The sequence below is a fragment of the Pyrus communis genome, chromosome 10 (assembly GCF_963583255.1).
Source record: "Pyrus communis chromosome 10, drPyrComm1.1, whole genome shotgun sequence".
Taxonomy (NCBI): Eukaryota; Viridiplantae; Streptophyta; class Magnoliopsida; order Rosales; family Rosaceae; genus Pyrus; species Pyrus communis.
Window position 1 is genome coordinate 1,533,244 of NC_084812.1, and position 23,503 is coordinate 1,556,746.

General features: G+C 39.2%; 4 protein-coding genes across 7 annotated transcripts; 3 read left to right on the forward strand and 1 right to left on the reverse strand.

Moving 5' to 3' along the window:
- Positions 1-3,726: 3,726 nt before the first annotated feature.
- Positions 3,727-12,490, forward strand: LOC137746676 (topless-related protein 4-like). Of its 4 annotated transcripts, XM_068486680.1 has the most exons (27): positions 3,727-3,884; positions 4,056-4,189; positions 4,311-4,490; positions 4,621-4,734; positions 4,844-5,002; positions 5,106-5,283; positions 5,370-5,493; positions 5,693-5,805; positions 6,510-6,678; positions 6,809-6,915; positions 6,986-7,055; positions 7,172-7,245; positions 7,416-7,511; positions 7,593-7,688; positions 8,059-8,186; positions 8,295-8,529; positions 8,605-8,766; positions 8,831-8,923; positions 9,156-9,302; positions 9,605-9,709; positions 9,814-9,993; positions 10,353-10,481; positions 10,576-10,671; positions 11,091-11,279; positions 11,545-11,711; positions 11,803-12,037; positions 12,165-12,490. In XM_068486680.1, the coding sequence occupies exons 2-26, from the start codon at positions 4,110-4,112 to the stop codon at positions 11,999-12,001; spliced, it is 3,390 nt and encodes a 1,129-aa protein (XP_068342781.1). In that variant the 5' UTR covers positions 3,727-3,884; positions 4,056-4,109; the 3' UTR covers positions 12,002-12,037; positions 12,165-12,490. The 4 variants fall into 4 exon arrangements, with proteins under 4 accessions (XP_068342781.1, XP_068342778.1, XP_068342779.1 ...); XM_068486677.1 differs by having other exon boundaries at positions 11,803-12,490; XM_068486678.1 differs by having other exon boundaries at positions 3,728-3,884; positions 4,094-4,189; positions 11,803-12,490.
- A 325-nt stretch (positions 12,491-12,815) lies between these two features.
- LOC137746677 (BRAP2 RING ZnF UBP domain-containing protein 1-like) lies at positions 12,816-16,499 on the reverse strand. Its single transcript, XM_068486681.1, has 11 exons — positions 16,109-16,499; positions 15,640-15,748; positions 15,423-15,537; positions 15,215-15,309; positions 14,524-14,630; positions 14,126-14,357; positions 13,992-14,045; positions 13,698-13,841; positions 13,494-13,558; positions 13,356-13,410; positions 12,816-13,269 (listed from the first exon to the last, which is right to left on the reverse strand). Exons 1-11 carry the CDS (start codon positions 16,423-16,425, stop codon positions 13,111-13,113), a joined length of 1,452 nt encoding a protein of 483 aa, XP_068342782.1. The 5' UTR covers positions 16,426-16,499; the 3' UTR covers positions 12,816-13,110.
- An 858-nt stretch (positions 16,500-17,357) lies between these two features.
- Positions 17,358-19,741, forward strand: LOC137747527 (putative clathrin assembly protein At2g25430). The gene has a single exon (XM_068487656.1). It carries the CDS (start codon positions 17,645-17,647, stop codon positions 19,499-19,501), a length of 1,857 nt encoding a protein of 618 aa, XP_068343757.1. The 5' UTR covers positions 17,358-17,644; the 3' UTR covers positions 19,502-19,741.
- Positions 19,742-20,509: 768 nt separating this feature from the next.
- LOC137747313 (actin-related protein 6-like) lies at positions 20,510-23,459 on the forward strand. Its single transcript, XM_068487406.1, has 8 exons — positions 20,510-21,266; positions 21,570-21,786; positions 21,876-21,939; positions 22,268-22,352; positions 22,442-22,492; positions 22,589-22,651; positions 22,744-22,892; positions 23,016-23,459. The coding sequence occupies exons 1-7, from the start codon at positions 20,590-20,592 to the stop codon at positions 22,868-22,870; spliced, it is 1,284 nt and encodes a 427-aa protein (XP_068343507.1). The 5' UTR covers positions 20,510-20,589; the 3' UTR covers positions 22,871-22,892; positions 23,016-23,459.
- Positions 23,460-23,503: the final 44 nt, after the last annotated feature.

Here is a 23,503-nt window from a genome sequence, read left to right on the forward strand (position 1 = left end):
TCATCTCCCTGTTGTGTGACTAATTATGTTTGAGATCTGATAGACCCACTCCATAATCCTATTTTTCATGCCCACCTTATATTTTCACCCCGCATAAAGAAATTAAAAAATAAAAACACTATTTTCTCACCCATAATATTCCTAAAATGTCCTTGCATTAATTTAACTTTTCACTAAAAATTAAAATAAATAAAAACTGAGAATACAAAAGCTACCCTCCCACCCGAGCCTGACACCACCAAACCCAACTCGATGTGACAACCTCTTTCACTGTCAGTCGACCTTCTCTCTCTATGGAAATTTGGAGGAGAAAACATTAACTAGCAACGACATCCTCGATAGAATTGTAATTGTTCACAGACCGACAATGACGATTTCAGTTGAATTGAGTTTGATTGAGACGGAGAAAGAAAAATGATTAGGGTTGCAGAAAAAAGAGGATGGTTGCAGTCAGAAGTCAATTTGGTTTGGGAGTGGCTCTGGCTTGTGGTTTTGGGGGTGGGGGGAAGGGGTTGCTAGGATATTCCCTTTTCTTTCTAATTTTCAGTTTTGTTTGCTTCCAATTTTAACATTGATTGGATACGTGGCTCGAGCTTGTAATATTCTTCTCGGATGGGATTGTTCATGGCTTCTCATATTCTTCTCCAATAGGATTGTTCATGGCTTCTCATATTCTTCTTCAGAAATAAAACGTTGTTCTTTCACTTTTATTTTTATGTTTTTTAGCTAAAAAAATAGATCAGGGTTCATTTTTATTAGGGTTTTAAAAGTCATTTCACAAATGGCCAAATATGACATTAAATTTATTATTAAAAAGTGGGTGTGAAAAAAGGGTTGAGGGGTGGGTATAACACCAAAGAAGCCATGTGGCCGCTATAACCTTCTCTCTCTCTCTCTCTCTCTCTCTCTCTCTCTCTAATTTGACACATAAAAATCCTCCTTTTTGTTTTAAATTTGACAATTTTCTTGACGTAATAGTTTAAGTTACTTTTTGACAAGTTTGGTAATACGATCCTAGAGGATTCTCTCTATAAATTTTGTTCATGTATCAAAAACAAAAAAATGGTAGTTTCTCTTACCATTTAAGTTACAATAAATTTGACATCTTAACATTGGCAAGACTATAATGTTGTTTCTAAATATTATACATGCACGCGTCTGCAATAAATTTGTCAAACTTAATCACTATATAACAAGTTCATCTTACACGGTAACATAATATGTGTGAAGCACTTCAAGTTACTATTCCATGGAATCATCACACACATGTAGTAAGTAGTACAACAATGACAAACAACAAACAACAAACAACAATAAAGTTGTATTCTACTAAGTGTGATCAATTATATGAATCTTAGAGCGCCATTGTGTTTGTTTTTGTGCCAAATATTCCATTAGCACCAAGTGCTCCATGACTTTTCTTAAATGAACAACTGAGTCCAAATAGCTCATAAATCAACGATGATTATGGGCTCATCTGGAAGTGTTTTAAAATGACTGAAAGCGTTTTTGGTGAAACTGTTTTGAAAATCAACCCTTAATAAAAAAGGAACTTTAACGAAAAGCTCCCAGTACTGTTCACTTTAATGAAAAATCACATTTTGACACTAAAAAGTCAATCCTAGTACTATTCACTTTACCTTTTATTTTGTCCTTATTGTTAAAAGTCAAAGTTTTCAAGCTCTTTTCATTAGTTTTCCTTAATAAAAATCCAAGTGAATAGTGGAAAAACACTTTGAGTATTTCATGCGGTTAAGTGCTTTTGGAACTCAACATTAATTTCACTAAAAGCGCTATCAGTCATTTTAAAAGTACTTCCAATCGAGCCTATATTTTATTCAACAAAATTTTCTTTTGAAACGTTTAATCGTTCACATTGTTTCTTGATCTTGTGACAAATATTTTTTTTTTTTTTTGAACAATTGATATTATCAACATTAAAGGGGAGGGGGTGTGACACACCCCGACCTAAATCGAGGCGTGCTGGCCGTCACATGGTGATGACGTAGCCATGTGCGCAGTGCGGGTGACAATGACATTGAAATTATTTTTCTCACTGATGTAATTAAATCGTACGCGTCGTCACGAGTGTGTTGACGCGAGTTAGGGGCGAATTGGGTTCGTGACGAAAATGTTACGAGTGCATATTGATGATAGTGATTGTAGTGTGTATGGTTATGTTCAGATGCATTTAGTGTTCATATAGAAACTTACGGATCGAGCTCGATGTTTCCAGATTCCTACTCATCTCAAGCTCTAAGCTCTGGTGATACCTTTTGTTTGGTGATTTGACTTCGAAAACCGAGTATATGCCATGTCAAGTATCTCAACATTAAATATGTAAGCCAGGTGATATAAATCAATGCAAAAGTGATATGACAGCTGGAGTCACTTAATGTGACATGTACGGCTGAACTTATTGCTCATCAGTCCAGTTGGAATCACCTAATGTGACATGTGCACTACTAAACCTGCATATGGGTCGGAACCACTTAATGTGGTATGTACGACAGGTTGGGTGTAAATAAATACGCTCAAGTGCTACGATCACATGAAGGCTGTGCGACGAATCGCAGGTTACCTACGAGTCGGAACCACCTAATGTGGTTTGTACGACAGGCTAGCACCTGACTTGGATCCAAGATGGCTGTGTGGTGTGAGAGATGAACGATCACGTAAAGGCTAGGCCCTGGCCACGGGTGGAGCACTAACACTGGGGTGCAGGACAACGAGCTCTATATGCATCAACTCATAATCAACTACCATGTAACCATACCGTCAATATATACTCACTTGAACTGACCTGGGCCTCCGCAACATCATGCAAAATTATGCAAAGCTATACTAATGCATATGCTAAAATGTAAAGCAAACATGACATGACATTTGAAATGAAATTCCATTTAAAAACAATTTATGGGAAACACACACATATATATATATATATATATATATATATATAAACCAAAAGCCCACTCACCCTTGTTTTTGCGCCTCTCCAGGTTTTAGCTGTTGAAAGTCTGTATCGACGAGAATTCTTGGCAAATCTTAGTGTAGGTGGCTACCTCCGAGGGTATGATCCTTACCCGCACTACTGCACTTTACTTATGCTCTGACGTTGTGTGTGAAATAGGTTCATCCCCGCTCACTTGTCTTTAGGTACTTTTAGATTTAAATTTATTCATATTTGCCACATCACTATACTTTATGGCTTCTTCACCCTCCGGGTGTCGGTCAGTACAGCTTGATTCGAAGTCCTAGTGGACATTCTGGGTCGGGATGTGTTAGGATGGGTTTAGCTTCACAATGAGCTAAGAATAATGTGGTTTAAATTCGTCTCTGGCGAAAAATTGAATCTAAGGCCTCTCACTTACAAGTGAAGAGGAATACCACTAGATCGTAGTACTAAGTGACAATCTTGTACAATTTAGATTAACAATAATTTAGAGATTTTGTTTTTGTCGGATAGAAGTTTTTGTTAATTTTATTTTTAGTATTACCTTAATTTTTAATAATTATTATTTACAAACTGACAACTAAGGCTGCGCAAATCCAGCCGAAAATAACTCCAAATCTAGCGTTGCACATGAACCGCATAAGCCGAATGGCTTATCCATTATATAAGGTGATACACACTCTTGATATAAGCACGCGGACCTATCACTCCGCTTATCAGTCTAAATACATCTCATCTCGTTCACGCTATTATATTTGTTCGTTTCTCTCTCTAAACCTTTTTCTCCTCCAAATCCCTAATCTCTATCTTCTTCTTCTTCTCCATATAAATACCTGACTCCAAAGCACCAAAACAAAGAGAGCTAGAGAGAGAAACTAGAGAGAGAAAGCTTTCAAACCCTCCGATCTGAGCCATCGATATCATAAAGGTACCTCCTTTCCTTCTCATTTTCCCCTCTGATTTCGTTAATTTTCCAAATTTTTGAGCTTTTATTTTTTTGTTGATTGATTTTTCGGAACTGAAAATTATATGTTGAAGTATTTGAATTTTGTGTAAAATATTGGAAATTTTGAGTTGTTGTATTGGAGAATTGGAGCAGGAGGGTTTAGATCTTTGCCTAAATCAGGGTTTTGGCAGGAGTTCAGGGACGACGATGTCCTCGCTTAGCAGAGAGCTCGTTTTTCTCATACTTCAGTTTCTGGATGAAGAGAAATTCAAAGACAGTGTTCACAAGTATGCTTAATTTATATACTTTATTAATTTATGGATATGTATGTATAACTGTATGTTTGTTAGGTGGTTTAATTTGTTTCGATTTTCGATTAATTTTGCTGTGATTGTTGTGGGTGTGGAGGTTGGAGCAAGAGTCAGGGTTTTTCTTTAACATGAGGTACTTTGAGGACATGGTGACAAATGGAGAGTGGGAGGAGGTGGAAAAGTATTTGTCTGGTTTCACGAAGGTTGATGATAATCGATACTCTATGAAGATTTTCTTCGAGATTCGCAAGCAGAAGTACCTTGAAGCTTTAGACAAGTAGGTGTATTGGATTGTTGTTTCTAATCAAATTGTTGTTATGGTTTAATCCTTGTTGATTGATTTACTTCATTTAATTTTTTATTTTTTTGCCCCATATGATTCAAAACTGAATAAATGATTGTTGTAGGCGGGATCGAGCAAAAGCTGTGGACATTTTAGTTAAGGACTTGAAAGTTTTTGCATCATTTAATGAGGAACTTTTTAAGGAAATTACACAGTTGTTGACTCTGGAAAACTTTAGGTGAGAACAAATTGTCTTGTGCTGTTGACAGTTGTTGTTATAGGCGGCTAGTTCACGTTTTTGTAATCTCTATGACCTGACATGTTTTTGGGTATGCATTACTTTTCAGGGATAATGAACAGTTATCTAAATATGGTGATACTAAGTCTGCAAGGAGTATAATGCTTGCTGAACTGAAAAAGTTAATAGAGGCTAACCCATTGTTTCGTGATAAACTTCAATTTCCTACCCTGAAGAACTCGAGACTGCGTACTCTTATTAATCAGAGGTTTTTGAGAAGCTTCTGCCTCGTGTGTCTGAGACTCTACATTTTTTCTTGCTTTAATTTTAAGATATCTGGTTACCTAACTTTTGTGTCATGAAAACTGCAGTTTAAACTGGCAGCATCAGCTTTGTAAGAACCCAAGGTCCAATCCAGACATAAAGACCCTGTTTGTAGACCACAGTTGTGGACAACCAAATGGTACCAGCGCTCCATCTCCTGTCACTAATCATTTAATGGGGGCAGTCCCTAAGACAGGGGGTTTCCCTCCATTGGGTGCTCATGGGGTAGGTAGAACACAAAATATATTGTTTTGGTATGAAGTCAAACTGTCTCTAAATTGAAGATTGACTCTGGGTGTATATGTATATAGCCCTTTCAGCCCACACCAGCTGCTCTTCCAACGTCTCTTGCTGGATGGATGGCAAATCCATCACCTGTGCCTCATCCCTCAGCTTCTGCTGGGCCTCTTGGGTTGGCCGCAGCTAACACTGCGGGTAATGTTTCTGGAGCATTTAGCTTTGAAGTTTGACATTTTCTTATGGTTAGCTTGTATTGTTCTTTTGTCTGAAATTTTTATATGACGTGTTAGCTTTATTCTTTTTGTTCTCCTATTTAACATGTTTTTTGCTTTTGTATTAATTTTCTTAAATTTGCAACTGTTTTTCTTGTGTAATATATTTACCATCATTGCAGCCATCTTGAAGCGCCCTAGAACTCCTCCTACCGGTAACCCAACTATGGACTATCAAACAGCAGATTCTGAGTTCGTTCTGAAGAGATCAAGACCTTTTGGGATACCGGATGAAGTATAAATCTATCCTTAATTTTTACATATTCTGATTTATCTGATGGAAGTCCGAGTTATATTGCTAAATCTGAAGTTTTCCTTTCTTTTGATGTATATTCTTTTGACTCTAATAATAAATTATTTCAGTTTTAAAGAAATAAATTTATTTCAGTTATTCAAATTCAATTTCCTTAACATATTGTTTCATAAAAGGTAGGTAGAGAAATTGTTCCTTCAAAAGGTTGGTAACAAAATGGTAAGTTTAGATTATGCAAAATACTAATAGGGCAAATGACAAGTCATCTACTGTAGTTACTGTCAAGTAGTATGATAAAGCTAAATGTAAACAGTTATGTTAGTTACTGTAATTAGTTAAGATAGTTGAGGGTATTCTTGTAATTAGACTAAGGCAGCTAAGGCTATATATATTCACATCTGTGTAACTGATTATTCTATTCAATACAATCAGAAAACTTACAGAGGAAGTTTTCTGTTTCTATAAATACTAGAACATGGATGATGAGGAAGTATGCATAACGGAATTAAAAGAAATTTTATTCTTATAAACATGATGCAAGTGGTCCTCCAGTTACCTTTTTTATGAGCAGTCGCAAGTTTTATGCCAAAGATCTGTATAGCTTTATTTTACAGAAAACTTTCAAGTTGCAATTTCTTAGTGTATATAATTGATTCTGTAATCTGTATTAACTCAATTTCTAACAGGCCAATAATCTGCCAGTAAATATGCTGCCTGTTGCATATCCTAATCAGAGCCATGGTCAGAGTTCCTACTCTTCTGATGACTTGCCCAGGTCTGTTGTTATGACTTTAAGTCCGGGTTCAGCTGTCAAGAGTATGGATTTCCACCCGGTGCAACAAATTTTATTTCTTGGTAAGCTCCAGAGAGCTGATCTCCATTCCACTTGTTGTAAATTATTGTTTTTGTATATATTTTTTATTTCGTTCTTTCAAATGTTGAATTATAGCTTTTCTTTTAGTAATAAGCAATTTTATCATATCAGTTGGAACAAACACGGGTGATGTCATGATATATAAGCTACCAAGCCAAGAAAAGGCTATTAAGAACTTCAAAGTCTGGGACATTGGAGCATGTTCAGGGGCACTGCAGGTTTGGCTCTTGATATTCTGTAGTTTCGTATGGATTTTTAAATAATATTGCCATCTTCATTGTCCTGTAGGCATCTTTGGCCAGTGATTATACAGCATCAATCAACCGTGTGATGTGGAGCCCTGATGGGACACTTGTTGGTAGGTGTCTGTATCCTGGATTTTCTGAAGTAGACTTATGCTAGTTCATCAAATATTGTCAAGAATTAAGAAATGAATCTTAAAACTGGTTATGATGACTCAAAATTCTACTGCAGGTGTTGCATACTCTAAGCACATTGTACACATATATTCCTACCATGGTGGTGATGAGTTACGAAATCACCTGGAGGTTTATTCCATCAACCTATCCCTTCGAAGATAGTCTTCTGTCATTTGCTCTTGTTATTTTATTTTGTTTATATTTTGTCTCCTTATGTTTTCCTATTCTTGTTGGACATCTTATTTTCCTTTATGGGGGTACCATTGACTTACGCATTGCTGTTCGTGTCTTGTTTTCAGATCGAGGCCCATGTTGGCAGCGTCAATGATCTTGCTTTCTCATATCCAAACAAACAGCTGTGCCTTGTCACTTGCGGGGATGATAGGGTCATTAAGGTTTGATCTGACTTGACTAATTCTAATTTGATTTTGCAGGTTCAAGTTCGTAGTTAGATATGATAGTTCAATATTCTGCAGGTGTGGGATGCAGCCACTGGGATTAAGCAGTATACTTTTGAAGGCCATGAAGCACCTGTATATTCAGTGTGTCCACATCACAAAGAAAATATCCAGGTACTATCTATTTATGTTATAGTGTTGATAACGTGGAATGTAAAAGGGGTATTATTTTACAACAAAAAAAAAAAAACTAAAATAAAAAACTAAAAGTTTCTGTTTGTTTTTTTGTAATGTACAAATTAAATGGAGATTCTGAATCAGTTAATACTTAACCGTATGTATTTCAATCAAAAATATTAGGACACAGTTTCACTAAATGGGGAATAGGAAACTAACTCATAAAGTAAGGAAATTTTTTTGAAGGGCTCACAAAATTTGTTTTAGACTTAAGTCATTAGCAACTTGATTTGATGTCTCATAGATTGTACGATTATATTGTACTTTGTGTTAAAAGTTCTTAATCCCCTACTGTTTCTTTTTCCAGTTCATTTTCTCGACGGCTACTGATGGGAAAATAAAGGCATGGTTGTATGATAATGTGGGCTCAAGAGTTGACTATGATGCACCAGGCCATTCATCTACCACTATGGCATACAGTGCAGATGGAGCAAGGTTACTTTCTGCACCCTTTACAAAGACATTGTTCTATTAGTGATGTGATATTAAGTATTTATCTGTTATATTATGATGGACGTCTTTGTATCTTCTCTGAACACATAGGTTGTTCTCATGTGGGACTAATAAAGAAGGGGATTCATCCTTGGTGGAGTGGAATGAAAGTGAAGGAGCTGTAAAGCGGACCTATCATGGTCTTGCAAAGCGTACAGTTGGGGTTGTGCAGTTTGATACCACTAAAAACCGGTTCTTGGCTGCTGGCGATGAGTTCACTGTCAAATTTTGGGACATGGACAATGTTAACCTTTTGACGAGTACTGATGCAGATGGTGGATTGCCGGTAGGCATCACAACTTATTTTTCTAAATAAAACAATTCCTTCCAGATTACTCACCATGATCTTAAAACCCTGCAGGCTTCTCCCACAATCAGATTTAACAAGGAAGGAATATTGTTAGCTGCCTCAACGAATGATGGTATTAAAATTCTGGCAAATACAGATGGAATTAGGTTGCTAAGAACTGTGGAAAGTCGCACATTTGATGCTTCAAGAGCTGCTTCTGCGGCTGCAGTGAAGGTAAAAGTTTCAACTTGGCATACCTTGTTAAAATCTGTTAGCTAAATGCATCATTAATATGCAGGCACTCCCAGTAGGAACATTTGGGCCTTCCAGCACTCCTATTGGAACAAGCATTGGAGATCGAGCTGCTCCTGTGTCAGCCATGGTTGGACTGGTGAGTGTCATGATCTCTCTCATGGGTGACTAAAATATTGGAAGCATGCTATATTAAACGATGTTATTATCATCAACTTATGTTTAATATTCAGTCTGATCAAAATGTATGTTATTATGCATAGGAAATGTGTTTGAAACTAGAAGTTCAATTTTCTTCTTCAACGGTAAAAAAGGGTGTTTTTATACGATGGTTTAACCTTCTCCTTCTCTTTCTATGTCGATCTGTGTAGAACAATGACAATAGAAGTTTGGTCGACATTAAACCTAGAATTGCTGATGAGTCGGTAGAGAAAGCCAGGATTTGGAAACTGACTGAAATCAGTGAACTATCACAATGCCGCTCTCTGAGGCTCCCTGATACTTTAACAGCAATGAGGGTATTAGTTCTCTTCTGTCCTAAATTGTTAAGAATTGTAGCTTTTGTGGCATTATATTTTGTAGTCATTATATATTTCCTATGCCTTTGCTATTTAACAACTGTGCCTCGACTTTTATTGTGACTTGTACTCAAAGCAAAATTAATCTGTTGAAATTATTTCTGATTTCTTTAAGAGATTTTAGTAAGATCACTGCATGGTGAATCTCTGTAATATATTCATTTGCTTTTTGTTTCTTTTAAAACGTTTTATGAGAACTATGCATGTTTTTATCGTGAAGCACTGACGGATTATTATTTCAGGTTTCTAGATTGATATATACAAATTCAGGACTTTCAGTGTTGGCGTTATCATCTAATGCTGTACACAAGCTCTGGAAATGGCAAAGAAATGAACGAATACAAAAGGTCTTAGATTTCCTAAAAGTTAAACTGATGGTTGCATTTATGTATTCTTTTTTTTTTTTTTGCATCCTTAAGTTTTCCATTTACCAAAAAGTTTGTTCTTGTAGGCCACAGCCAGTAGTCTACCGCAATTATGGCAACCTTCAAGTGGAATATTGATGACCAATGATATAAGTGATACAAACCCTGAGGATGCTGTTCCATGCTTTGCACTGTCAAAGAACGATTCTTATGTTATGTCAGCTTCAGGGGGGAAAATATCCCTTTTCAATATGATGACATTTAAGGTAGATGGTTTCCTCTAAACTTCTCTCTCGTATTGTACTGGTTGATTAAATATGCATGTCTATAAACCCTTTAATATAGCTGACCGCACTTAGTGGGAAAAGGTTGTTTTGTTGATGTTGTCTATAAACCCTTTAATAGTGCCATGCACAAGACAATCTCGCTTGAAATTGGTGATTCTATACCATCCTTCACAATGCCCATTCTATAATCTACTTTCCCACACTTGCTGAAAACTAGAAAATTTATATCATAATATTCAATTTGCCCACCCTTATTTCCCGAATACCATTAAAACCTAATTATGGCAACATTTATGGTTTTATATTGTTGTATTAATGTCTTGCTTTCTGAATTGCAGACAATGACAACATTTATGCCCCCACCCCCAGCTGCAACATATCTGGCATTTCATCCTCAAGACAATAATATCATTGCCATAGGAATGGATGATTCTTCTATCCAGATTTACAATGTACGGGTTGATGAGGTGAGGTCTTTGTTCTCTGAACTATAATTTAGCCAGGTTGTGATGATGGCTGGACTAGGGGATTGCTTACAATCCGGATGCTCCCCTTTCACAGGTTAAAACCAAGCTAAAAGGTCATCAGAAAAGAATAACAGGCCTTGCCTTCTCTCATACTCTTAATGTGCTTGTATCTTCGGGGGCTGATTCTCAGGTATGAATATTAGACAACATGTGAGTCTATATGCGTGCAATTTGCTATGCTACTAGGCTTGAAGCAGTCAACTGGTGACTATCAGAAGAAACTTATCACGAGTAGCCAAGCCAAGCCAAAAGGATCAATGTAGTTTCCAGATGGTTTAACTCAACTTCATAGAAACCTGGTTCCCTGGAACCTGGTTAAATTTCACATTTCCATTGAAATCATTTCATTTGTGTGACTAACTGGGAAATGCATTTCTGTAGTGCATATCTTTAGAATTTTTTTCTCACTTAGTCCTTGCCTCGGGCCTTTACAAAATTCTTTCGGTATTTGACAATCTTTTTCGTTCAACCAATAGTCTTTCTGTTCCTCTTCTTGATGTTGATACTGGGTTATTAAGTCATCAATGCTTTTGTTTCTCTTTGCCGCAGTTATGTGTTTGGAACACGGATGGATGGGAGAAGCAGTCTAGTAAATTTCTTCAGATGCCTAGTGGCCGGGCTGCTGCTCCCCTTGCTGATACCCGAGTTCAGTTTCACTCAGATCAGATGCATTTGCTGGCAGTTCATGAAACACAGATAGCCATATATGAAGCACCAAAATTGGAATGCCTTAAGCAGGTGCCATAGCTTTTTGTGCTTAAATTTATTTTTGAGTATACTTTTATCCTGATTTATTATAAAGAATCAATTGTTGCATAGGCTTTAAAATTTAATCATTGCATATATACACCACTGGCATAAATGCTTTGCTTGCATATAGTAAGAGCACTAGCAAGCATTAAGATGAATTTTTCCGGTGATTGTGATGTTCTGGTGTGTTTAATCGTTGTTATTTAGGGTCTAATTAGTGCTGCTTGCATGTTGAACTATGTTTCTCATACAGTGGGTTCCTCGAGAAGTTAGTGGTCCGATCACACATGCTGTATATTCCTGTGATAGCCAGTTAATTTATGTTAGCTTTGAAGATGGAAGTGTTGGGGTTCTCACTGCTCTTACACTTAGATTGAGATGCCGAATACTACCAACCGCTTATTTACCTCCAAATCCAAGGTACATTTTCCTGTCAATACAATACGAAGGTCCACATATGTATTTGCTTTTTTCCTTTTGTAATTAACATATCTAACAACAAATTTAACAGCTTAAGGGTGTATCCTCTCGTTGTTGCGGCACATCCATCCGAACCCAACCAGTTTGCCTTAGGACTTACAGACGGTGGAGTGCATGTACTTGAGCCATTAGAGTCGGAAGGAAAGTGGGGAACTAATCCCCCAATCGAAAATGGTGCTGGGCCTAGCACGACTTCTGGAGCAGCCGCGTCAGATCAACCCCAAAGGTGACAATCCCGTGTGCGTGGCTTCCACCGAGGACCTTAGGTGCATTTCTCTCTTCCGTGATGGTCCCCGTTCCTGATGTCATCATATTATATTTTTGAGGGGAAACTGTGGATTTAGGTACTATAGTTTTAGGATAATTGGATTAACCCAGTAGAATTCGTTATAGTGGCATTTGAAAACAGGTCAAAACAGATCGCTGTGAGGCAATTCCCGTCATTTAGGATAATTGGAAAGTGATGAACTATAGTTTGAAGTCTTGAAGAAATGCTGCGCCAGGCGAAAGGTCGAGATCGGACGACGAGGGGGTTCAGCAAAAGATACTAGTTGGTTTGGTTAAAAGGCCAGACTGTTTTATCCTTTTCTTTACTTTATAAGTTGCTGAGAATCTCAGAAATTAATTTAATTGTGAACCAGATATGATTTAGTCATTTTATTTTCTGTACTCTATTTTTCTGGTGATAAATAAGAAAGCGGCTTTGTTGTTGTTGTTTAGTTCCCATTGCGTAGCAGTATACTATATTGACCCGTTTATGACAGCTCTCTTTCAGAACTTTTGCTCATAAGCACTTTATTAGAATCAGTTTTACTATAAAGTATAACGACGCTGAAATTTTTACTAAGAAACCAAGTGCTTCTACGATAAACGTTAAAAATTTCACTAAAACTCCAACCGCTTCCCCTGGGAAATCGCTTGGAATTACTCTTTTTTAAAGGAAGCAGTAGGCAAATGCTTCTTCAGAAAGTGCCTTTATTAGACAAAAACATGTTTCTCATCTGGAAGTTATTTTTAAAGTGACTAAAAACGTTTTTAATGAAAATGTTTTGAAACCAATTGTTGACAAAAATCTAAGTGGATTCTAGAAACACTATTTAACGTTTCCTGCAAGAAACACAAATTTGGTACTTTCTGCAAAAAGAACTGAGTCCCTTTAAAAGAACTGCTAAGTTCAGAACGAGTCCTTAATCATTGTTAGTTCTCCAAATATGCACACAGCTTACAATTAGACGAACAAAATTAGTTAAAACAAAAATTACAGCCGAAACCGCTACATGATTCAAAATCTACTGAACATGCATTCAACTACTATACACGACTTGTCGATCGCTATCTTCTAGTTCCGTCTCCGGCCGGATTTGGTCTGTCTTCTGGAGTTGGCAGGAGAAGATTGCTTTGAAGGTACAGGCAATACTGTTCCGCCCTTTATGCTGTCCGAGCCCGTCATGTCATCAAGTGTTTTTTGGGCCCGAATATAGACTGTAAGATCTCTAATCTGCGATAACCATCGTTTAAACTTGTTAAGAACCCGACACTACTTCTGAACACTTGCAAACTAGCACAAAATTGGAATTGCAATACCTGTTCTTCCAAATCAACTATCTTTTCCTCTCTTAACCTCAGCGATGCAGCTTCCCTAAAAGAACATGGAGTTTAAATCACGGAAGATACCAATATGGAAGAATTCACTGCCAGTTAAAATCACAAACTAATATGTACCTCTCATCGATTTCCTTCAACTTTCTGCGCCAAGTTTCTTGGTCCTTGATGAGATTGCGGTTGATCTAAGCAGCAAACCCAAAAGCAAGCACAACAAAAATAAAGGACTGTCAGAAAAAAATGTGAATTCACTCGATACAACAATACCTATGCCGAAACCCAAAGCAAAAGTAACATTCAAGAGGATGACATTTACAAACTCACATCTGCAACAGCATTTCTTTCCTCAAGACATTTCTCCAGTTTTGCTTGCAAATCCTGCATCTTGGAATTTACAGCCTTCTCCACCGCTTCTGAAATTGTACTCTCCTTTTTGCTTTTGGCCTCCATGAATAGAGATTCATAATACTGAATTTAAAGAAACAAAACAGACAGGAAAAGATTAAAGAAAATGATTGGAAGTAAAAAGGATTCTAACGAGATCAACAGCCACATTAGGTAGAGGGAAAAGTAAGAACACAAACAAAGGGGTTCAGTGGGGTTTCGTGACAGCCTTACTTGTCTTTGATTCTCAAGTTGACTGGCAACAAGTCGATTATATTCATCTACAATCTGTTGTAGCACAACATCTAAAGTCAGTTATGCTAATAAGAGAACGAAAAATTACGGATGGTGCTAGCTAGAGTACATACAGTGTCAACTTTGCTACTATAGAGGGCCTCACTAATTCCAGAATCAGCACTACATTCCAGTGACATACAACGAGAATCTGTACCATTTGTTATTTTTCCATCAACTTTTGATTGGTTCAGGCGGTGAACATAAGCATCACCAACATAATCCCAGATCTGCTGCCTGTCCAACTCAAGAGAATAGCAATGTTGCGTATCCTTCCAGTGCTTAACAGCATGGCCTTCAGTATATCTATTTTGAAGAAGAAAAAAAAAAAAATCATCAATAACTTTCTGTCCATGATAAACCTAATCAAGACAACGTCATAGTTCATCAAGTAATAATACATGAGCTATATTGCTTTCTTGCTTTGGAGACAGAAAAAACCAAAGAAGAAAGAACAATACATCAGTTTTACCTTCCACATCCTACAAAACCACATATTATACAAATCCAGGGGTTCACTGGTATTCCACAGACACAGCAAGCTGGTTTTTCATCCTGCTGCTGACATAGTCGGCAAACCTGGTGACACAGAATATCAAATCAGCAGCCATCCTTCAGAAACCCAACACCAAAACCATATCAAAGTTATGAAGAAGCCAATGGAAATTGAAGCTGAAGTTCATAAACCCAAGACCATAACCGCTGCACAGAGGAAATTTGAAATAACTAAACACCTTTTTCTTTCTTTTAACAAAGACTTTTATCCATTTTTCTACCCAAAAGGAGGTTACAGTTGATTCTTCTTGTGTTATCCCTACTACAGTACAACAAGATGGGACATGAACTAAGAGATTTCAAAAACTCAGAAAAGTATCCCAAAAAAAGGGCTACTTTGAGTGGGATGGTAACAAAGCTGACCCAGTAACCTCCCAACAAGACCTTTAGGTAACCACCAGGTGGTCAACAATCTGCAAAAGCTTGAAGATCAACTAATAAAAGAATAGCAGCATATACGAGAAACAAGGAATATTACTACTGCAGTCACCAATGCATATACGAGAACCAATGAATATTACTACTGCAGTCACCAATGCTCTCAACCAAGATCTCTAACAAACTTAGACACGTAAAAGAAATTTTGGAACAAAGAACAACCAACTCACCTGACAAGACAAAGTCCATTTTGAAATGCAGGGACATTGAAACGAATGATCACAAAGTGTACTCACTATTCCACTAGTGTCTGCATCCAATCTCTCTAACATTCAAACAAGTTGAACGAGGTTAGTATAAATATTGGGCATAACCGTTATAACTTTGGGGGGGAAAAAAAAAACAGCTCCCAGCACACCATAGAAAATGGCGACTCACCAAGGCAAACTGGGCAAGTAGGTAACTCAGTAAATTCGTTCTCTGGAATCCCAGCTACTTCTTCTGATTCTGTGTAGTCCACAGATTGCAGAAACAGGATATGGCACAACTCAGCCTGCAAAATATCAAACCAAAGGAATGGGCAGACATAAGATCACTGTGTATACGATAATAAACCACGCACGAAGTTGAACAGACATAACGAAAGGCTCATTACCTCTCCAGGCGAATACTTCCTCCCATTAAAAGTGCTATAAAATTCACCAGCCGTGTCCCGATTCTTACATTCAATCAAAACACTGTACCTGTCTTCCATTCCATCGTTCCTAATCCAATGAAACAAACACTAACTCAGACTCTTTCGGTGACTAATGAAACAAAAACACAACATAATGAAACGTAAATTGCAAGCAAACATTTCCTTTCAGTCCAAAGTATTGATCTTTTAGATTTTTAGCTCAAATTACAGCTCTTCATTTTCTTTTGCAATTTATTTAAATTTATTAAAATTATCAATGCAAGCTTGTGAATTAATTGAAGCAAAAACACTATCCACATTATTTTGGAAACAAAACCCAAGTTTGCATTTTCCTCAATTTCTTCAGAAACCCAATTCAGGGTTTTGATCAAGCAACCAAACCCACAACCCCAAATCGAAAGATTAAAAATTTCCTCAACCATTGTACCTGATGAATACGAGTTCGAGGACATGGTCGATGCGGGACCCGCAGAAGCGGATGAAGTCGTCGAAGGAGAGGTAGTTGGGAACGGCAACGACGAAGAGGATGGGAGAGCGAGAGGCGGGGCACGGCAGCGACGACTGTCCGATTTTCCGAAACAAGTGGGCGATTCCTCTTCGCTCGCTGAATTTGGGTTTGGGGGTGGTTTTAGGGTCAGAATTAGCCGCAGCGGTGGTCTTGGAAGTTGTGACGGCGGTGAAGTCGGCGTCTTCGAGGCTGAGAGGATGGTTGGTGTCCACTGAGTGAACTCGGAGGATGAACATGGTGGTTGTGGGCTGACTGAGTCGACTCAGTTGGGGGAAGGAATAATAGAGAAAATGGGACCAAGATTAACAAGCTGCTGATATTCGCGGGAAGAGGCGGTTTTCCCTTTTGTGAGTTTTATTTTATTATTTTATTATTTTTAGAAATTCTCTTTTACAAATTATTTATTATTATTTTTTTTTCTGGATTTTCCGAGTTATTATTAAGAAGTTAAACTTATATTGCTAGCAATATAAATGAAGATGAATACTACCAAACCGTAGTATTGAATGATAATATTCTATATTTTTAAATTTACATTAAAGAATAAAAATGAATTTAAACTTGAAACACAATAAATTAGAGAAAAAAATCCTAATTATCTCGATAGTACACCACTTGCTAACTCATTTATCTTCTTAAGTTAACTTTTATATTCTAATATGTCGGGACTTAGCTCATTTAGAGTGCATTCATCTTTACACTCAAATTTAAATCTTTATTTGGAATATCGTCCATATAAACACTAAACATTTTGTGATTTGATGCAAAACAAAGTAGCCTCGCATTTTGCATAAATTTGGTAGTATGATCCCTCACTCGTACTAAAAATGGAATTCCGTCCAAATAAAGAAAAACGACTAAAATGAAATTGGCCAATGAGAAATATCATTTAAGACAAATAGTAACATACTAATCACCTTCTAATACCTATAAAACGAAAGCTTGTTAATAATAAGTATTTATTGGACGAGTGATGTGATAAATATTTATTGGCCGAATGTGCTCTAAGAAAGGTTGCGTTAGACAAAAAAAAAAGGTTTCGTCCGTCGTTAGAGTCCGTTACATTCGCATAAGACAAATCCACCGCATTTGAATATTTAACGTCGAAGAAAAAGTCCACAATCCGTCAAGTGCCGTCTAATCAATCGTCTGTTATTTAAACCCCGTAATTAAGCGAAGGGTTTAGTCCTTAAGATTACGCGCTTTCGAAGAAAAGCGAAAAGAGTGCAACAGATACTCTCCCGATCGCTCTCTGCTTTCGCAGCACAGCTCCATTGAGTGATTCCGGCCGTACGGACTAAATCTCCACCGTCTACGGCGGAGACCCAAGTCAAAGATCTCTCCTTTCATCTTCTACGCTCTCGATCGGCTCCTCCGCAGCCCTGAACAGAGCAGAGGTAAAGTTACTGATAAACCCCTTTTTTTGTTGTTTCTTGGATTCAATCGAGTTCATCAATGGCGCCGAGCACAATTCGCAAGGCGATTGGGGCGGTGAAGGATCAGACAAGCATTAGCCTGGCCAAAGTGGCCGGAAACATAGCGCCGGACCTCGAAGTTCTGGTGGTTAAGGCCACCACCCACGACGAGGACCCGGCTGATGAAAAGTACATAAGGGAGATCATAAACCTGACCGCCCACTCGCGCGGATACGTCACGGCGGCGGTGGCGACTGTGTCGAGGCGTTTGAGCAAAACCCACGATTGGATTGTGGCTCTCAAGGTCCTTATGCTTGTTCATAGGGTTTTGGTTGATGGGCACCCTTCGTTTGCGGAGGAGATTGTGTCTGCAACTCGGACAGGAGTGCGGTTTCTGAATTTGTCGGCTTTTCGTGACGAGGCGCATTCGGGTTCTTGGAATCATGCCGGGTTTGTGAGGTTTTATGCCATGTATCTTGAGGAGAAGGTGGAGTTTGAGGTTTATGAGAGGAAATCGAGAGGCAGGGAGGGCAGTAGTGGATTCGATCAGGAGAGGGAGAGAGCGAATCGAGAGGAAAGGAGGGAATTTGAGTACGAAAATTATCAGAGTGATCAGGTATTGGAGAGAGAGAAGAGAAGAGAGAGTAAGGATAGTACACCGGTGAGGGAAATGCGGCCGGAGAGGGTGTTGGTGAGGCTGAATGATTTGCTGAGGGTTCTTAATCGGATTTTGGGTTGCAGGCCGGTGGGTGCTGCAAAGAGTAGTAGGTTGGTGATCATTGCGCTATACGAGGTTGTGAAGGAGAGTTTTAGGCTGTATGTTGAGATATGTGAGGCATTGGGGGTGGTGCTGGATAGGTTTACCGAGATGGATTATGCGGATTGCGCTAAGGCTTTCGATGCTTATGTCAATGGGGCAAAGATGATTGATGAGCTTGTGGGTTTTTATGGTTGGTGTAAGGATATGGGAATTGCACGTTCGTCTGAGTTCCCGGAGGTGCAGAGAATAACCGATAAGCTTTTGAAGTCGCTTGAGGGTTTCTTGAAGGGGAAGACAACGAGGCCAAAAAGTCCTGAGAGAAACAGGGAGGAGAATGTTCAGATTGACGAGGAGGCGAAGCAGGATGTGAATTATGAGGTGAAAGCACTTCCTCCGCCAGAGATTTACACTGCTTCTCCTCCCCTGCCATCAGAAGTCCGGCCTAAGCCTTTGCAGCATCAGCCTGTGACAGAGGATTTGGTGAATTTGAGGGATGATGGAATCACAGCTGATGAGCAAGGAAACAAATTCGCTTTGGCTTTGTTCTCTGCGGCTCCTACTGCTACTAATACAAATGGGGCCTGGGAAACATTCCCTTCAAATGGAGAGCCTGAAATGACTTCGGCTTGGCAGACACCAGCTGCTGAGAGTGGTAAAGCAGACTGGGAATTGGCATTGGTGGAGACGGCGAGTAATCTGTCAAAACAGAAGGCTGATTTGGCTGGTGGTTTTGATTCATTGTTATTGAGTGGCATGTATGATCAAGGCGCTGTGAAGCACCATGTGAGCGCCTCGCAATTGAGTGGTGGGAGTGCGAGTAGCGTGGCAATGCCGGGGGCAGTCAAGTCCGCTACACCAGTGCTGGCTTTGCCTGCCCCGGATGGGACTGTCCATGCAGTGGGGCAGCAGGACCCGTTTGCCGCCTCCCTCTTAGTGCCTCCTCCGTCATACGTGCAGATGGCAGACATGGAGAGGAAGCAACATTTGCTTTCACAGGAACAACTGCTTTGGCAGCAATATGGAAGAGATGGGATGCAAGGGCAGTTGGGTTTGGCTAAGATTTCTGGCGGCTACTATGGCAGTGCTCCTCAACCGATGATGCCTCAGCCGGGAGGGTACTACTATGCCCCCTATTGACATTGGATGCCTTTCCTCCCCTGAGCAATTTACAGTTTTTGGATAAAGCTTAATGCTGCAGATACCTTCTTATGGTACTTTCTTTTGGAAGACGTTACATCTTTTTTAGGTTCCTTGCCATTGTGCTTATTTCTGGACTTACATGCATTGTATGCACTTTGCAGTTATAACATAAAAGGTTTGGGATTTATTATATATTGAGAGCAAATTTGGGTTTTCAAATATGTGTGATTGGCTTGAGATTTCGTTTGCAATATGCTACAATTTTATTACTTTAGGTATTTTTACTTCTCGCCTACTCTTGGCAATTTTTGGCCTTCCATCTTCTTCAACTCATTCCATTCGACGATTGAAAATTTAGAAAGATGTGTGTGAGAAGAAAAAAAGATGTGTGGATAGCAATACCCTTATTTAAAAGCTTAGGGTGTAGCAAAAATTGCAAGAAAATGAGGGTTTAGATGTTTTTTCTTAAACTTCAAAAAAAATATTAGAACTCGTGATCGTATAGCTCATAGTTTTTGTGACGACAACAACAACAAAGCCTTTTTCCCACTAAGCGAAGTCGGCTATATGAATCCTAGAATGGTCTTGTGCTCGGTTTCACAGTTTTTGTAAACAATAAAAAAATAGATTTTTCAAAATCTTCTATGTGCGTTTTTAAGCTCAGCCATTTTATTTTTGCACTTGATGTATTGCCGTAGTGTCATGAGTTTTAAACTTTTTTCTGGTAAAAGTTGCAGTTTATAATTTATGGGTTTTTAAAGAAGAAGTGATTATCTCCGGATCTTTTTCACAAAGATTATCGAATTAAGTGATCCGAATCTTTAAAATTTTATCCAACCTTAAAAATTATTATAGATTTTAAGGGGTCAAAATAGATGAATTGTTGGATGAAATTTCAAATATCCGGATCAATTAATCCAACGATTTTGTAGAAGAGATCCGCTTTTTAAAGAAAATGAATAAAAAAAAAAAAGTCTGCTACTATACATTACAAAATTCCTTAAACCCAAGCGGGTCACAGACACTCACCAAAACCTCAACCTCGCGCCAATTCACTCCAAGGCTCAACCTCCCTCCACCTGAATATGCATCAAAACGTCGTCGTCTTAGACAACGGCGGCGGCCTAATCAAAGCCGGCCTCGGCGGCGAGCGCGAACCCTCGGCCATTATACCCAACTGTGTGTACCGCCCGATATCCTCCAAGAAATGGGTCCACCCCTCCCCCACCGAGCCCATGGACCTCACCTCCGCCGCCGTCCGCCGCCCAATCGACCGCGGCTACCTAATAAACCCGGACCTCCAGCGGGAGATCTGGGCTAACCTCTTCTCCTCCCTCCTTAGGGTCAACCCGGCTCAATCCTACCTCCTCCTGACGGAGCCCCTCTTCGCCCTCCCCTCCATCCAACGCGCCACCGACGAGCTCGTCTTCGAGGACTTCAACTTCTCGGCGCTCTACGTCGCGAACTCCCCCTCCCTCGCCCACCTTTGCGAGGCCAGCCGCCGCCAAATCAAGGCGCAGTGCAGCCTCGTCGTCGACTGCGGCTTCTCTTTCACGCACGCCGCCCCGGTCTTCCAGAACTTCACCATCAACTACGCCGCCAAGCGGATCGATTTGGGCGGCAAGGCATTGACCAATTACCTCAAGGAGCTCGTCTCTTACCGCTCCGTCAATGTCATGGACGAAACGTTTCTCATCGACGATGTCAAGGAGAAGCTCTGCTTTGTTTCCATGGACGTTGATCGTGACCTCCAGATTGCAAAGTATGTAGCTTTTCTTAATTTTTTTTGTTAGAATTTCTGAATTTAATTTGATTTTGGTTGTGGGTTTGTTGAAGAGACAAGAATCTCATGTCCCAAAATTGAACGATATGTAATGAGTGAGTGATTATACCCTTAATGACATTGAGGCCTTTTGTGATAAAATTCCACCCTTGCTGTGCTAGTGGGTGGTAATGAGTGATTCGACCCATAATGGGGATAGTATCGGTGTTATTAGTAGTTGGCCGCTGGTCCGTTTAACTGAAATCTTGACAGGGTTTTTGTTGTTTTGAAATGGGTGTTTAGGAAACATGGGAAGGACAATCTTTTCAGGTGCACTTATGTGTTGCCTGACGGCATTACGCACACAAAGGGGTTTGTTAAGAACCCAGAGGAGGCGAAGAGATACTTGGCTTTGAGAGATGGTGACAAACTTAAAGATGTGGAGAAGAAAATGGATTTGGATCGGATGGAGGTTACAGACAAGTTGGCGGATCGAAAGAAGATTGATTTGAGCAAGAATGTAAATTTTTCTCTCATGTGTTTGAACGAATTGAACAACTGCTTTGTTTGTTTACTAGTTTTTAGTGTGGTTTGGTGGGTTTCTTGTAGGAATTTGACCTGACAAATGAAAGGTTCCTGGTGCCAGAGATGATCTTCCATCCTGCTGATCTGGGTTTGTTTTGCATTCTTGTTTCTTGTTTCAATTTGGGGTTTTTGTTTACTTTTTGATGCATATACATTGTATTATGTGTTACTGAATCAACGTTATAATCTCCTCTTCGGGTTCATGTTGGTTGGCACTTATTACTACCGGTCGGCTTTCGCAAGTTGTTGATATTTATAGAGCATAGCATTGGAAATATGTTCTTTAGCTGTTTCAATACAAGGTGATGGCGTGTGGTACAGTAATATGGGGATAGTCAGTGTTAATCTTTACTCAGTCCGTTCGGAACTATATGCTTAGTGCGAAGGGAAGTGCTAACTTGGGCCTGTTTTCGCAGGAATGAATCAGGCTGGACTAGCAGAGTGTATTGTTCGAGCTGTCAGTTCGTGCCCACCACATCTACAGCCTGTACTTTATGAAAAGTGACCTTTCAAGCTCTGCATTTTTCTTGAGGAATATAGAAAAGACTTCGTTTTTGATACTTACTAACGTGTCTGAGTTGCGTTGGCAGCATTCTCTTAACAGGTGGAAGCACTCTATTTCCTCGACTAGCTGATAGACTGTATGGCACTGGTCACTTTTCCATTTAAATGTGCAAGATCAAAATTCATACGAAAACATTCTTTCAGACTTTTAAGTTTTTATTGATATTTTGCAGAGAGAGGGAGCTGCGGCCTCTTGTTCCTGATGACTATCCAGTGAAGATAACTCCTCAAGAAGAGTAACGTTTCTCCTTATACCTACTTGCATTTTTTCGACTTAAAAAAAATGATACCACTTGATGTTTTATTAAAAAATTTCATGTTTCTCCAGCCCCATACTAAGCGTTTGGAGGGGAGGATCTATCTTAGCATCAAGTCCGGATTTTGAAGCAGTGTGTGTCACTAAGGCTGAGTACGAGGAGCTTGGATCTGCTCGGTGTCGCAGGAGATTCTTTTAACAAGTGCATTTAATCTTGAAGGGTATGCTATCTGAAGACCATCATCACCTTTCACTGTAATTTACCGTGTCGTTCGGTTTGGTTGAGAAGATTATTAGTGATGGAGTTAAACTATATCACCCGTTTTAAATTTTCTGGACAGCAGCTTTGGCAAGCAAATAGTCCACAAGGGAAAATGCAGCTAATGCGCCTGTCACTTTTTGTTGTCACCATTCACCAGTCACCGCTGAAGAAAAGGAAGTAGAAGCAGGCTTCGCAGCTTCAAGTACTAGCAGTGGCACGCTCGCAACTAACACAAACATTTTTTCCCGACGTCTTTGTTGGTAGAAATCGAGCTGGAAGATTTGAGGTTCGTCCCACTTGCCACGGAAGCCTGCCTACACTATCCAGAGAACCGATTATTGTTGTGGACTGGATTTGCGTATCAGAGGAAGTGTCCAGGAGACGGCGACTCCTTGGCCGTCAGAAGCTGCATCCGGGTGTCTTTTAAATCAAAGTCGTATTTGATCTCAGCTTTCTGTAAGCTTTAATCTAGCGGTCCAAATCAAGGTGAAAAACATATCGTATTAAAGCACACCCACGATTCAAGCGATTCAAAGCATTTTCGACTATCAGATTGAATGAATTCAAGAT